We start from the raw sequence: 16,773 nt of genomic DNA, 5'->3' as shown, positions 1-16,773 counted from the left end.
AATTTCAGTCCCTTTGATTTCTGACTGCATATGCATCTAAATGCCAATCACATAACACATGGAGGGGAAAAAGTCTTACTGTCCTAGATTACCCCCAGACTATTACTCTGTACTAATGTACTGTGGAGTAGAGTGTGAAGTATTTCAAATATGGGATTTAAAACCATTCATCCCAGCACTAATTTTTCCTCCTTTACCACTTAAAAGTGTTGAAAGCACCTGCATTGAAATATTTCTGCCCTTATTCAGGCAGTTCTACATCCTTTTGTGTTTAATGTGAAAAAGCTGCAGTTTGCATTGGGTGTGGACATCTGACTAAAGCAATCTATAATTCTGGCAAAAAACACCCGCGGCCAAGACAAATTATTTGGAGCAGTGTCCTGCCGTGTAAACTTACCAACTGGCTATAGCAGAGTGGGTTGAGCAAAGTGCTTCATCTGTGCCCCTGGCATGGATGCACTACTGGCCAGCACATTACACAGTCTGCCCGCTAGGTTTTTACACAGTGCCTTACCCCTACAAGCTAAAGACAAGCTTTCAGTGTTAAATCGTGAAGGGGCTCCTGCTGGTGAAAATATTAACATATTTCCAGGAACAAGGCAGTGACAGGAGAATGCATAGTACATTTTCTACTGGTGCCCGGTACTGTGAGGCAGGTTCACACCTAGCTTTGGTATGTCTATACAAGTTAGGCCCAAGGAGTTTTGCACCACAACTGTAGATGCATTTGAATAACCACATCACCAGCTGACACAGGAGTGAACAACTATCAATGCAGGGCAACCTGCAGCTTTGAGGGACAGATTAAGGAATTAGGCCAAAGGCAGGAAGTACTTTGTCATTCATCTTTATTGACCTCACTGAGATGCAAATAGAAAAAGATCGAAGCATTCCCTACAAAAATAAAAATTCACTAGAATGGAATACAGTTATTAATATACTTCAGGGATTAGTGAGAGTGATATTTCACATCCTTGTTTGTAATACCTCCCCTCCCCATACATTTTCTGTATCACACACGTCATGTTAAGTTAGGGAATCTTAAAACTCCAAATTGATTTTGATCATATTAAACATTTGCTCCATTAAAAAAAAAAATAAAAGGGCACGACTAAGAACTCTGAATTGCAACCCAATGGTAGTTGGAGCCACAAGCACCTTCAGAGGCACTGAAAGTTGCAGGATAATGAACAGCATCAGCTTGCAGGCATTAATATCTAAATCAAATAACTTGAACAAACTGAAGGCTAAAACAAAGCTATGACTTACAATCCTGCAGCGTCTTTCAATAGGGAGCTGTGTCGTGAAATCTCAATTATAAACCACTGCTGAGAGGCACAATTAACACTTTCCTTCAGTATCCACAGCGGAAGAAAAGCATGCAGCTTTCCAAGAGGTTGACATTTGAACTAAAACCTCACCTGTAATGAAAGGCATCATTTTGTGGTATTTGACCAGATCTTACCAATCCAAGACACAGAATTGATTATTGTGTAACTATCAGATTAACAAAGACCAACCTTTATAATACTGCCCCAAATGCAAATGAAGTGTGGGGGGGTGGACAATAGCCAACATTGCAAGTATTGTTAAAGCCAGGTTAGACATTCAAGAATTCCCTTTTAAGGAGCCTTTGAGCCCCTTGGTTGTTAACAAAAAAGCATTATAATTTCTTAATACCAATTGAAAGACAAGAGCAATACATTTACAGAAAAAGAAAAAAAAGATCATCATTGGTAGAGCCAATGCCTGCACAAGGTCAAAACAATTGTTCAACAAACCCAACAGAACCAAAAGGCCTGATGAGAATTATACTGTACACCACATCCAAAAAGCAAAACCTAAATCCTTAATGAATTAAAAACAAAAAGTGGGAGTGAGGGGAAAAGAAATCCAAACTGGTAAATGGAAAGGAAATCATAATTACATGAACACAGCAAGAGAGCGGTACCTAGCAAGTTCACAGGGCATTAAAAGGGCATTTTCTCCACACATGACAGTTGCCAAGGTGTTTATATAAACATTGCTCACCTTCTTCCTGTAGCAAATGCATTTCAAAGTCTAGAGCTCTTGCACAAATGTACAACTTAAAGATAAGGGAGTTTTCCCCCCCAGACTAAATAAACTTCTCTTATTAAGTAAGAAAATCGATGACATTTATATAACATCAGCCACCCGTCTGTTGTTACATTTTCACATGATTAATTTAGACGTGTTACGGGTTCATGAGCATGTGCAGTATTACCATATATTAAACCAAGCCTGGTCAGGTGTATCGGCACCTAGTGTGGGAATTTTGAACACGTCTAATGTAGTGCTGTTGAGTGACGTGGTGTTCTTCATGCCAGAATGCCCATGTGTTTCCCTTGAATTCTTGAGTATGGCCAATCCAGAAGGAAGCCCCCGTCTTATTAATAAATATAGCAATCTTTCGGGTACATTTGTAAGAGCAGAGGAGCTTGTCAAGAAGCAGATGCATAGGCCAACTAAAAAGCTCCCTTACAACGTATTGATTTAATGAATTAAAAGGGGTGGTACCGAGTCCTTGCGAGAGCTTCATTAGTAACAGTGGTTGATCATCCTTTATCTCCATCGTCATTGTGCGATTCCATTAGATGGTTTGGTACCCGGCGTGACTCCTCTTCCTCCCGATCAGATACGCGATCAGTACGATGAGCACCAGTCCAGCCAGGGCAGCGCCCACGATGATCGGGATCAGCATGTTGTCCTCGTCCAGCTGGCACTCCTCCGCTGGAACACAGAAGCATCGGTCAGCACGACCGGACAGGCCTTTGCATTCCCATAAACATACATACACATCTATACTAATATTTACATGAGAAAGGGTGGCTATTTTCATATTTCCATTACCAGTTTTGAAAAAGACTAGTGGATGGTAAATATTGGTTCCAGAGATAAAAATGGATTTGTACATTGTTCAATATCTGTAAATCCAGTCTCATGAAGATCAGTTACAGACCCGTTTCTCTTCACTATATAAAACAGACACAAAAAAGACAGTACACTTCTAGGCAGTTTCCTAACTCGGCTTAATCCAGAGTTCAGTGTAGAGGCTGGCATTGAATTAGTATGTAAATTAATACAGAACACAACCTAATACTAAGCAGCTCAAGACAGTCTGGCAGTGATTCTCAATGTCCTCAGTCACAACAAAGGCAACTGCTGCTGCCCTCTACAGGCTACTGAACTGTACTGTGGAAACAGGAAAATGTATGAACTACTATTCCACAACTATTCAGAACCAATAAGTAAAGAAAATGGTTTAAACTCCCTTACAAGATGGGGGGTACACATCTAAACATTTCCAATAAAGCCATATTAACTGCATTCAAATTAAGATTTGCCCATTTTATAAATACAAATATTCATAAAGCTGCAGTTTATATATGGCTTCATCATATTGTAAGGATTCATACAATTTAGAGGATTATAAAAAAGAAAAAAATGGTGGTGGATCAGAGGGGATGGGGATTATACCACTCATTCAAAGGAATTGTTTTTTTGTGCTTAAAATAATTTGTACACAATTTAAAAAACAAAAAACAAATTGAGTCCAGCAAGTTGACAATCACTCCAATACTGAGCCCCCCTTTTAGTTTATTTTTGGTAGCACACCAACAAAGCTCACTTCTCAGCTCTGTACAGAAGTTAGTACCAAGCTTCGTTCAGCTAGGGGTGATCTTAAGATAGTACTGGATTAGACGGTATGCAGCTGAAGACAGCTCTGCACTAACTCTGCACGTTCATTGCACTTGACCCTGAAAGTCTTGTACCTGCTCCAAACTGGTTGTTGTTGACACCAAAGGGCTGGACCTGAAGGCGGAAGGTGTTGACAGTGAAGTTGCCGTTCACTAGAAGGGTCTGCTCTGCGCTGCACATGTAGGACTTCCCCAGAGTGCCTCTCAGGTAGTTCAGACTGTTGTTCACCACGTGGAAAGGGGCTGTTCAAACAGTGGAGGAATCAATAAAGACACAAAAACACATTAAAAGAGGAAGGTGGAAGATCTTTTATTAAACCTTAATAAAAAGGTGTTCTCCTTCCCACAAACACTGAGGCACCCTGCAAAATGTTTACCAAGTGTACCAGGAAGTTCACATACAGTCTACACAAGGAAGCAAAATAAATAAAGGTGTGTGTGTGTTACTGCGTTCAAGATGCAAAGTGCTTTGCAAACCGCAGGATCAGTTTATTGCTATAACTGCAAACCTTTGCATGGTTTAGCCCGCTCTACAACCATACTGGACCTTTGCAATTCTGCAGCATCTCAAACGGCAGGTTGACCCAAACTAAAAGCAGCCTTGGAAGCTGAAATACAGAGTCTACTATTACAGACTGGGGTACAAACCAGTGACACAGCTACGAAAGCACTTTTAAACCTACAGACCCATCTTTACTGACACATTAAGTGAAAAATCTCAAATATAGGAAACTACATTAATAGGTAAGGGTACTGAAACTGAGAAAGAAAATCCCAGTATGACAGAGCACTCAGAAAAAAGGCCTACCAGTCACGTCTGTCATGTTGGCATCAAAACTGATGCTACCGAGGTGGTATTTCTTGGTTGTTGAATTCTGCAGATAAAAAGATGGTTATAAAACTGGCCTCATCTTCAGGATCACAATGGCCAGCTTCTCAAAATACGAGAATCTCCTTAAAGGAGGTTCGTACGGTTTGGAAGGCCTGACAGTTTAAGATTGTGTTTAAATACAGCAAATCTAGCTAATAGTTCTGGCACGACTACACACTTAAAAAGTTGCAATATGCATTTGCTTCAAATATTTAATGAAAATGAATGGGGGACGATGACATTTCAGGAGTTCCTAAATGTTGGGTATGATGATCTCCTATCTCCATGTATTACCAAAGAAAAGTACAAATTTCAAACTCTGGGATGGGAACAAATTATTGTTCAACAAACCCAACAGGCAAGATAGTGTAAATGGCATTAATGGAAAAAAAAACTTTAATATATTCAGATTGCACTATGCAGGAAAGAAAAGTCAAAATTGGTTCAAAACTTAGAATACAAGGCATAACATGTAAATATTTAGGCTAGGTCATAGTCAAATTCACCTAAATTATCCACAACAGACAAAAACACCCTATCCTGAGAATAGACTGATCAGTTCATACAGTGGGTATTACATGTGGATTTTTAGACTACAGGCGCCGTCTTCTGGATTGTTACTGCAAGTACAGTGTAAATAGTGATCTCACAAATTCTTGAAAATCAGTACAATTACTAATTATTAATAACTGGAGCCTGTCCCTAGCTTTTAAATAAAGCAGGAGATAAGGCAACCAGTTCAGTTTTAAATAGGCAGACAACAGAAGTTGTCACAGAAGGCACACAGACCATTCATTTCAAACTTACAGTCACACAAAACTAAAATATTGATTTGAATTTTCCCACAAATCCATATAAGCAAAAGTAGGTTATTCTGAGCAGGGTCGCTCTTCACTATGGTTAGGATTCCTCACCAGATTAAAGGTGAAGTTCAGGTTGAAGTGAAGTTCATCAGTCAGTGACAGTGTGGCCACTGTGGAACCGCAAGACCCAGAGGCCCTGACCAGCCCGGGCTGGACATTGAGGATCTCCTGCACAAGCTGCAACAAGAGAAGACTCAATAATGCCACACAACTGCCAGTGTCATATATGGAAGTTCATTTTACTCTTCTTTCCTTTCCTACTTTTACATGAATTAGACTGAGCAGAGTGATTACGCAGCAGGTTACCTTGCCCTGTGCAGTGGAGGTGTAGGTGAGATTCAGCTGCAGGCCCATCTTAGCCAGCAGACAGGTGCCGTTTGAGCCAGTGACATTGTAGTTTCCTTGCACAGGGGTGCCTGGAGATGTGGTGGGTGCTGCGGTGGTGGTGGCTGGCGTGGTTTTGGGAGCTGGAGTGGTAGCGCTGGCATCTGCAGTGCAAATGGTTTCTGGGGTGGGAGGGGAAAAAAACAATAATCTCATTCATAATCAACAAATATTCTCATTACGGACTACAACTGTTCATGTTTATTATAAAAAAGGACACTATTCAAGTTACTTCAGGTGTGAAAATCTTACGAGCCCAAAATAAAACCAAATAGGATTTTCGTAAACTGCATCCATGACAGTGGAAGATGGTGTGACCCCTTTTCATCTCCCACTCAGAAGAAAGACTATTCAAGTCCATGTCAGAACAGAATGCACCAGGATTTGCTTTGATTGCCAATACAAAATGGGAGAGCCAAGAAACAAAACACAAACATATGGGATCAAGACTCATGGACTGATCGATTCTGAGCGAGTGGACAACCAATACAAGAAAACACAGAATATCCCACAATGTATACCTTCTTTGCTGAGGTTAGCACTTTGCATGTATGCCTCCATCCTCATTTCAGTGAATGTCACATTGACCTTGGGCATGGCCACTGGAGATGCACTGAAACATCTGTAGGTAGTGTTCAACTGAGCTTGAATACCTGTCAAATTGGTCGATACAGACTCGGTATCTGTAAGGGGCGGAAATAACAAGCAAGACGAAAATCAAATTTGCACATCTGGAATTTCAAAGGCCAGACTAGGAGAATTACAGCTGCAAATAAATACAACTCTTTACATTAAAAATCCATCAGAAGCACCACAGCGAAGGTGGTGCGTCTCCTTGCATTAGCCGATTCTAATCAATAATGCAGTGGACCTGGTCTGACCTTCTCACACAATCAACATGATCATGAACTACCCAGGACTTCCTACTTGCCTGTGCTTTTGGAGTCAGGGAAGAAAGTGCTGTCATTGAGGTTGTAGGCAACAGTTAGTGTGTCCACACGGTACAGAGTCATATTCTTAGTGAAATTCAGGCTGAGAGAATGACCATTTCCAAAGGTGGCTACCAGCATGGGGGCCACAGAAGAGCTGCCACAGGTGCTGCCTTTACCAACCTCGGCAGAGTCAGGCAGATTCATGAGTGCCATTCTCTGCAGGAGAAACGGGAAAAGGAAGAAAAAAACAGCTCTTAAAATAGGGCAGGGAAGTGAAACATTCACTGTAACCATACAGTGTGGTTGGTTAACACTAAACTAGACACTGAATGTTCCTACTTGAGATAAAATGCCAAATGCCTGAACTACAAATGAACTGTCTGGGTTTCTGTTGGGGAGACTCATTTAGGTCTTGCTTGGCTAATATTTAAACGATGACATCATTCTGAACAGGCATCAAGGATGGAAGCAGGCGCGGGTCATACCGTGCCGTTGCCGACACTGTACAGGACCGACAGGTTGGCCAAGAGCTCAGCTTTGATACAGGTGTCGTTCCCATCTTTCACCTCCAGAGTTACGGCCAGGACAGGACTCAGACAGCCTGCAAAATAAGACAGACAGCAGACTGAGACAGATGTTCAAGTTTTACGAGCCACACGCTTCCCGACTCGTCACAGTGTTGATCAGCCCTACAGTTCTAACATGGTAGTTGAGCAGGCTGTTCTTAAATATGGCTGAGGAATGTAGTCTGGAGGTAAGCGGGGAGTGGGGTGTAGACCTTGCATTCCAGCTCCCTTATTTACCACTTTGTATCTTGCTTAACCATGCACCAAAAGCCGCAGTTATCAGATCTGTAAACAATCATACAACACCTGGTTTTAAGCAGCCTTCAGATCCAACAGAGAGAGAGTGCTTTAAAATTAATTAAGTTTCTTACAGCTTATGTTGCTTAAAAAGCTACACAATGGGCCACTTGGATCCTAGAGGACAGCCAATCACCACAGCCTTCATGTGGAAGCTGAGAGCACTGAGGGGAAGGCAAAGAGGCTGGTCCAGAACCCGGCCCGCTGCCCGGCTGCACGGTCGCTGATGTCAGGACCCCCTGCACACTGGTGAGCAGCTGCTGACAACGGCATTCCAGCACAGTTCCAAACAATAGGTCGGGTCAAGATGAGGGCGAAACCTAAACTCTAATCACATGTGGTGCATTATGGCCCTGCAAACCTCTAATGAAGTAGAAGCTTTTCGAGATCGCCATTACAATTCCAAACCTAATCTCCATACAATACGTATACTGGGAATTATGTCAAACATACCAGGTTTGCAGTTTTGAAAACAGGCAGAGCCTTGTCTCCATATAAAAATATTACTCTTCAGAGCAATTCACAGCAGCAACACTAACGTTTGTCACCATTTTACTAGAAAAATACAAGGGTTACACGTGTCCGATAGCATTCAGTGCAAATGTGAAAAGACAGAACACTTCAAGCAGCATTAGATGATAAACCCATCACCAGTTACTAGCCACATCACTGCAAAAGAGATGCAAGGAATACATAGTTCAACTGCTAAATAATCTTAGCCCACTAACAAACTACATAATCTATGAACTGCAGAGTATACAACATTGCATTTCTTACACAGGTAAGCATAGCCTATACTTCACCTCTAAATAAACAAATAAAGATTAAAGATTTAACATGAACATGGCCAATGCTTTCCAGCAAATACGCTCTATGCAAATGGTAATGCATGAAATTTGGAACCCTGTGCAGCTGTTGATGTTTTTAAAGAGACTGTCCAACTCCAAGTCGATATCCAATTGCATTCTAAAGAGAAGCCAAGAGTCTCATTCTCAAACAGCACAGGGCATTTTCACCACAGAGTGGTTCCAAGAAGACAGTCACAATCAAGCTTAGGTAGCATGTTGTTGTTTTACACAGTACACAGTGGAAGTAGAGCAAGTAAAAGTAAACACAGCTCCTGTATTATTCAAGTCACCTTGTCAAGTTTTCCATCTTCCTAGAAGAGGGCCAATTCACCACCAGTTAGTGCAAGTCTAAAGGAGAAGAGGACAAGCTTCCTGCCCACATTCACAGTAAATTATGACACCCTGCTTCTATCACGGAGGAACACAGAAGAATATAACTATAGTTTGATGCTTCTGACATTACGAGACACACTTATCTAATGCAGAAAAGATCTTGTGCTATTTTGATACTAAATCCTAACACCCCAATACTTGGGGTGATTTCACCATGAAATAAATAAATAAATAAATAAATAAATAAATAAATAAATAGTTTGTCCCTTTGTCAAGTACGGTCAGCTAGAAGACTGATCAAAGCCCCCACCCCAACTGTACCTACAACAAAAAAAGAGTGAGCATACAGGCCCTCGGAGCGTGGCACTGTCCTTCTGCAGCAGGATTATTGGATGCGAGAGTGCGCTAACCCCACGGCCATCTTGGGAGTTTATAAACCATGCAGACTGCTTACTTGGAGAAGTAAAGGATATATTAACCAGTTCAGCCAAGCACAGCATAGAGCAGTTTCATGGCAGGCAGCCATGTTAGCCTTTGTGGGGGGGCAATGCATACAGTTAGGCAACACAAATTCGATATCTCCTGAGGCACTCAAAAAAAGGAGGGTGTTTCTAAATAGAATAGACACCAACCTTTGGATTATTGCTTCTGCCCAGCTTCAGTTCCCCCAAAGACGAAAGTGCAACAATATATAGATACACTGTGTGCTGTTCAGAAACATGCTTAGTCTTAAAGAGATTTTTCAGAACTTTTCCATTATTACAGTATTATCTAGAAACTGCCTGGTAGACTGTACGGGGATGAAATCCTTTTAATTAGGCAAACTAAAGATAAATGTATGCACTTTCAAACATGGCAAGACATCTTTTATCATTAATATGTCCAGCAGCTCTGAAGACATTTATGGTCCTGAGAATTACATTGCTCAACTACACTGATGGACTGATGCAGAGCCGAGAGGACCTCAGGGGCAGGCAATCAGGAGTCACTGCAACACGGCAGGCTCAGTCCCATCTTAACAAGCATGTCAGGATTTCATTTACCAAAACAAATAGAAAGAGTCGCACTATTTTCAAGTCTCACTGTTACAAATGTCACCAGAAGCCCAAAATGACGGCAGTTGGGCTATTTTACAACATAGTGAAGCTTCTAGAGCACAGTGTGCAGGAGCATTTCTATTGTGTAATGGATATCGATAGTCTTCAATGACCCGTTAGGATACCAATCAGTTGTGCCATGTTCAAAAACAACGCAAAAACAAATGCAAACTGTTTGGAGAGAACAAATTAATCAGATATTGTAAGAAAGTAGAGGTTGACAAGAGTGAGTAATCTGTGATTTTAGTGTCAGTTCTTCCATACTATACAAAAATTGCAATGTCATACACTTATCATTTACTATGAGGTATGTATACATAACAGTTCTACTTTTCAATTAAAATGCATTCCTCTTTGGAAGTTACAACAGCCTGAATATCATTTACTTATAGATTACAGTGTACAAAGTGTACCTTCTAAGAAGTTATCGATATAAAATTAACTGCTTATAATCTAATGGCTGCACTTCTGTAATTTCCAGTTGTTCTTTGGTCAGGACTGTTGCATAAGAAAACAGGCTCTCACATATGATAAGTTATTAATTGCCCAGCCAGAGCAAAGAATTGACCTTGAGGTCAGAAAACAGTTGTCATGAGTCATTCTAAGATTTCCATCAGGCAGCTGGCAGAATAAACCAAACTTGACACATTGAAAGAAACAAAGACAGATTACATTCTGATAAAGGCACAGTAAACCATGTACCTACATATAGCAAAACCTCAGAAGTTCTACAATCATTTTCATGTTAAGATGTTATATGATCAAGTGCCTGCACACTCTGGCATCTGGTCCTGGGCCTGAGCTTGGGCTTGATTGCAATTAGAATGGAGCAGTCTGCAATGAAATAGTTATATGATTTTGTTATCTCAATTTTAGAGCACTGATTTTCTTATACTGTTAACAGTTTGTTAACTGCAGTGATTGCACCTTTACTTGGCTAACTGAAGTGCATAACTCGGTCAAGCAGCAAATCTGAATCAATGGGAAGCATGAAACATATCCTATTCTCTGCCATCAGCTATGATTAATTATTCTTTTCTGTATCTGGTACCACTTCTGGTTTATAATATTCACAAAGTTACATTTGTCAAAAGCTGGATTCGTTTTCACAGAATTCAACTCTACAATTAAGCCAACACCAAGTCATTCAGGACCCAGACAACACATGCTTATGTGGACTTGGGTCAAGCCAATTAAAATTGCTCCAACAGGAAGTTTGGCTTCAGATCGACTTTTAAAGTAACAGCATGACTCATTTCAAAGGTAGATCACAGATTAGGATCCCAGAAAAGCTTACGGCAGTACAAAACACTAAACCTGGATTAAGAAAGAAAGATGCTTTAAAGAACAATGTGTTGCAGGTATGCATTTAGTTCAATTTAAACTGGAATCTTGAAAAATACAAGCATGCCCAGTGCCTAATTATACATGTTCAAACAGAGTACAGACTTATTTTTTGAGCAAAGTAAAATCAAAACAAGGGGGCTGTAGCATTGAAAGAACACCTAGTTCCAAGATGCAAATGTTTGTTATTAATTGCTCCCTTTAGATAATTACAAAACAAGAACAAAAAAACATTAGAAGGCAAGAATTAGAGGGAAAGAAGATATTTAAAATGTCTAAAAATGTAGGGGTATATAGAAAGATCATCACTGTAAGGTTTGCATTCAAAATATTTTACCATTGATCACTTAAATTAAACTGATGGTATACAAGACAGTGAAGTGCTGAACAGTTGTATTATCAATGCAATGGAAGAGGTGACTTTTTTTAAAGTCATAAAGCCCAATCTTTTCAATTTCTTTCAAAATTACTAGTCCCTACCATGCCAATGGCAAACAAGGTCTCCCCCCCTCCCTTTTCTATTGTAACACAGTAGATGTCATTATTCAAGAATATTACTAATGCAGCCTCCTGCCATACTAACAATTCTCAAATCTTGCAAGAAACTAGACATATATAAGCCTACAACCACAGAAACAATCAGTGATAAAACTGAGATTACAAACCATTGGCAAACTCTGGAAAGTTTGATTTCCTCGGTCTCAAACTGAACATGGCACCTGTATGCAAATAGAGAACTAGCATGCTAAATTCAGACTAGCTAAATATCACGCTCCATGAATGTTACTCTAAAATTGTGCAAAGGCATTACAGCACAATGCCCAGATTCTTAAATGGAAGGAATAGAAATATTCTATTACCAGCAAATGTGCTAATCAATAATAGCATAAGACGGAAATAAGCATTTTGTCTTTTAATGTATCATAAAAATAAGTTAAATATATAGCAGCTTGCATGGAAACAGCAAAATATTGATACAAATGACAACTAGCAGTCATTATGTTAATTGATTCTCAGCAATTTTGATATGTCAATCTTTTTATTAAAGTCAAGTCATACAATTAAAACACAAACATATAAAAAATAAAATGTCAAGGTCCAAACGGGTTACATGGAAGAGAGGGATAGAATGAATAGTGTTGACTAATAGAGTTCTGCAGTTTCCCCTTTCATTTTGTATTTTTGGCTAAATTAATTGCATGAATTGAATTTACAGTAAAACATGCACAGGGAAGCAGATGCAGTCAGATGACACAAACCAGGGCAAGTTACAACTGAAAATAAGCATGGGTGGGTCACTGCAGCTTTTCTTTAAGGGCTGTAACTTGCATGCAATAATGTTTTTTCATAGTAAATCTAGCCTCCTCGCCTTCTTGCTAGACTTTGTTTTTAGACCATGGTGACTCATGTTGTTCAGTGTCTTTAGTGAAAGCAAGTTAGCAGAAAATTCCAAAAGCAAAAAACAGATCTTTAAAACACAGTCCCTTCCAATAAGCATCTAGAGCTCAAACCCACTGCAGGCTGTTGGAATGGAAGATCTTACAGCAGCATTTACAGTGAAGAAATAATATATCTGTGTATTCATGCCTTTACCAATTTGAACTGCTTCTTGTGGTGTATAGAAGAAAAAAAAGTTTTGGAAAACACTGAAATCTGGATTAGCATGTTCATAATGCATGTCTAACCTATCGAGTACTGATTTTCTAGCTCTGCTGATAGGAAGCTATCAGGAAAAATAAGCACTGGACAAACACAAAAGCTGTGTATTTTGTCACCCACTTGGATAACTGATTTTGCACAGCATAAATGCAAACAGTGAGGCCAGTGTTTGCGCACAAAGCATTTCTTCCATCACGTGAGCCGAGCAAAGACAATAGCCCGGCTATAACATTTACATCGCTGACAGCAGGGCACTTGTGTTTATCACATGAACAACAAACTCGGCTTGTGCCCTCTGTCCATGGAGACTGAACCGTTTAAATATTAAACTGATCAGATCTCAAACCATTTCAACGATCGACCACCAGTCAAAATCCTAATCGTATTAATGAGTGTCGAGGCAACTTTGGTAAAGTTAATACAATGCAAATCATAAGGAGCAGCATAATGTCGATATAAAGAATGGAAATGTCAATAATCACTCAAATTCGGGTTCTATTACAATTGTTTCCCCCTCGTTTTCTAATTCGAGTACATTCGAATTTTCTCGATCAAAATGCAGTAAAGACTATATATATATATATATATATATATATATATATATATATATATATATATATAAAAACATATAGCCAAAATATATATAAACTTTTTTTTAAAATATACAACGTTACCTACGGATTAGCGCATTCAACTGTGCCGGTACTAGAAATACATAGATTAAGAACTAAAATAAAAGTCTGGCACGATTACATAGATATGATGAAATCGTTCCACTTATCATATGACAAAGCAGTACTGGGAACCATTGTTGTGTGTTTTTTTTTTCATATATCGAACGGGTATGTTATCCGATTTCCATTATCTCATTTTATGATGAACATAAAATTACGTCGTAGAAACATTTTGCACGTTGCGTACAGTAAATTATTGATGGGATACATACAAACACAATATCCCACTTATTATACAAACAGACATCCATGCATGCATGCATACATAAATACATAAACACATATGCACACAGACCGATTTATGCTGGTTGGTCCTTCACTAAGCACTTACCTAGAAGTGCAAAGACTGCCACCCCGGCGATGAGAGTGTGTTTCTGGGAGTAGCGGGCCATGTTCCCAGTGCGGAGCTGCCACAGTACAGCACACAAAACACAAGACCGGAGAAAGGACTGGGAGGACGTACGGGGACCAGACAGACACACAAACAGCCTAAACACAGGCGACACGGACACCGCGCCTTTCCTTCCAGAGACAGGCAGCTGCAGTTGTGGTTATCCGCTGGTCCTTAACGAAATCCCCTCGTCTCTCCGTTTTCGCCTGACAGTTGCGTTGTCGACCCGGCCCTGCAGCGAGTTAGTGCCTACAGAACTGCGTCCCTGTCGATCCAGGAAGAAGTGTCCCGGTCATGTGACCCAGAGAGAGGCTTCACCCCCCCGCGACGTCACGTGCGCGCGAGCAAACACGCCGCTCTCGCGAGAGTCGCACCTTGGAACGGTATTTGGAAATTCTACAGAACGATGGGGCTGGTCATTATCATAAGAAGTATAAAATGACAAAAGAGACGTATATAATCAATGAGAGCAAATCGTCTTACTGATTTGCAGTTGGACAGATGATGTATTTATACTTGTTTTAATGATAACGGTCCAGCATATGCCAATGGGTTAAGGTCACACCATTATGCATAAAAACATACATCAGTTATGTGAATAATTATACAAATCTGATTAGGACTACAGGACTTAAAAAAAAAAAACTTTCATGTCCTTTCATTACATTGATTCAAGATGAAAGTTGTAATAATGCCCCCCAGCCCTCTGTTATTGCAGGACACTTTTATGTTCTCCAAATCCAGTCATTGCAAATAGAACAAAAATGATTCCAGTGTAATCAATACTTATTTAAAGCAGTAACAATGCTTACATAGGTATCCCTAAAGTCACCTATAAAAGTAATTTATTTGAAGGTGAAAACAGTCTGAAACAACTATCATATCAAGCAATTAGTTCAATTAAGAGTTCGGCTAAGAAATTGAGAATTCAGTTGGAATGAAATCCAGAAGACACTGGAGACTGAGGATCAGAATAATGTTTCCGGTTCTGTCTCAGCTGAAATCACCTGACCAAGAAGGGAGTAATAAAATAAATGTGGGAAGACAATAAAAAGCAGAAGTCAAAGAGTGAAGGAGTGACTTCTTTTGCTCTGTGGTCTGTGGTGATGACTATTCTCAAAGTGTTCTTTTTACCCATTTACATTTGCACAATACATTCAGTTGTATTTAACTAGTAAAAATAAGCCTTTCATAAACATGTGACGAGGGCTTTCTCGACTGATGATCAGGGTTAGCAGCCCAGTCATTGGACATTGTGTAACAATCACAGATGGGGATATGACAACTTCAGAGCCATAGTTTGGATAATCGAGTTTCTTAATTTTGAACTCAGTCCACACCCTGTTGTATCTCCTCTCCTCGATATACTGGGCAATATTTGTAAATTAAAAAATAAATAAAAAAACAAACACTTTGACTGTCTGTGTAGACTGTTACAATCCAGATTTATCTGACATTTTAACAATATCGTTAACAAAAAAACAAATTAACCCCACAACAAAACATATGATTAGCCTTGGCCTTGTTGTAAACATTCATACTCCATCAAAGCAGATACTGCAGAATTAATCACTTCTGAAATGGATTTTGAATGCAGATTGTGAGGAAGGGTGCGGGGCACCTGTGTCTGTTTAAATCCACAGGTGCAAACAACAGATATCTCCACTTAATTTTACTAACTTCCAAACATGGAGGAATCTCTTCAGTAAGTTGCTCTTAATTTAAACCACAAACACAATCTTTACAGACATGGGGATAAACACAGACTTTCTTACAAAGTGATATAACCATAAAAAACAACAAACTGCCTTTGATCAGAATAATTACATTCTCAATTTTTAATTAATGCCTAGATGTGTGTGTATCTATATTATGAAGTGACATGTAATGAAGTAACATTTGTTGCACTGTTTCACTCTTGGTTTGCATGGTGACAAACAGTTCCTGATAAGTCTGAATTGAGATATAAACTATACATGATTGTATAAGTATTAATTGCAAAACAGACACATTGTAACATACTTGTCAGATGAAAGGCAATATTAATATTATATTATTTTATAAATATGAATACACATTTAAAATTAAAATGGTTAATTAACCACGCAATGTCCATCTTTCAAATGTAAAGAGGCTCATGGGCAGCCACCAACCATTAAGTACAAATGATGTCAGTATGAGTGTTCCTGCTTGTAATTATGAAGTTTATTTGACTGTAGAAATTGTATTTTGTTTTATGAAAAGTGTAAATGTTTTATTGCAGTCATAGCTGGCAAAATCTTAATACTGGTCACAGTAACAAGCAGGGGGGGATGAGTGCACCTATTAACCCACATATCTTATGGAGAATTTCTGCAGTAGCACATAAAATTCCACAATAATGTGTAATTCAGAAAAAAGGCCTGAAAAATAACAACCTTTATGAAAAACAAATACCTTTTGAGCTGCCTCACAAAGACAGCTTTCCATTTTCTAATATGTTGTTCTAAGCAATTATATCTGAACTCAAGCACGAAAATCTAATTTAGATGTTTAAAACCTAATTAAGAGCCTGTTGTGCTTAAGGCCAAAAGATCTGTTGGGCACAGATTAAGTCTAACTTTGTGAATTGCAATCCTTTATTGAGTTCAGAATGATTATGGCATTTGCTTTCTATTCCAGGTCACATCTCAACAAAAGATATGAAATATTCACACTAACAGGAGATAAAAGTCTTTTGAGCTTTGAGAAAAATG

The 16,773-nt window shown here is 39.3% G+C and overlaps 1 protein-coding gene across 1 annotated transcript; it reads right to left on the bottom strand.

Annotated features, from left to right (window-relative positions):
* Window positions 1–831: 831 nt before the first annotated feature.
* On the bottom strand, window positions 832–14,333 carry lamp1a (lysosomal associated membrane protein 1a). Its single transcript, XM_066706324.1, has 9 exons — window positions 13,979–14,333; window positions 7,255–7,370; window positions 6,769–6,985; window positions 6,359–6,520; window positions 5,760–5,959; window positions 5,505–5,630; window positions 4,528–4,594; window positions 3,795–3,962; window positions 832–2,751 (listed from the first exon to the last, which is right to left on the bottom strand). Exons 1-9 carry the CDS (start codon window positions 14,037–14,039, stop codon window positions 2,612–2,614), a joined length of 1,257 nt encoding a protein of 418 aa, XP_066562421.1. The 5' UTR covers window positions 14,040–14,333; the 3' UTR covers window positions 832–2,611.
* Window positions 14,334–16,773: the final 2,440 nt, after the last annotated feature.

This window comes from Amia ocellicauda, chromosome 6 (assembly GCF_036373705.1).
Source record: "Amia ocellicauda isolate fAmiCal2 chromosome 6, fAmiCal2.hap1, whole genome shotgun sequence".
Classification (NCBI taxonomy): Eukaryota; Metazoa; Chordata; class Actinopteri; order Amiiformes; family Amiidae; genus Amia; species Amia ocellicauda.
Note: the sequence above shows the minus strand (reverse complement) of the source record. Positions and strands in the feature narration are given on the sequence as shown.

Excerpts from the sequence above, each read along its gene's own strand:
- lamp1a (XM_066706324.1), bottom strand. The coding sequence starts at position 14,039 with ATGGCCCGCTACTCCCAGAAACACACTCTCATCGCCGGGGTGGCAGTC. Across the intron at positions 7,371-13,978 it reads GGCAGTCTTTGCACTTCTAG|GCTGTCTGAGTCCTGTCCTG; the intron begins GTAAGTGCTTAG and ends CTTATTTTGCAG. Across the intron at positions 3,963-4,527 it reads CAACATGACAGACGTGACTG|CCCCTTTCCACGTGGTGAAC; the intron begins GTAGGCCTTTTT and ends CTGTTTGAACAG.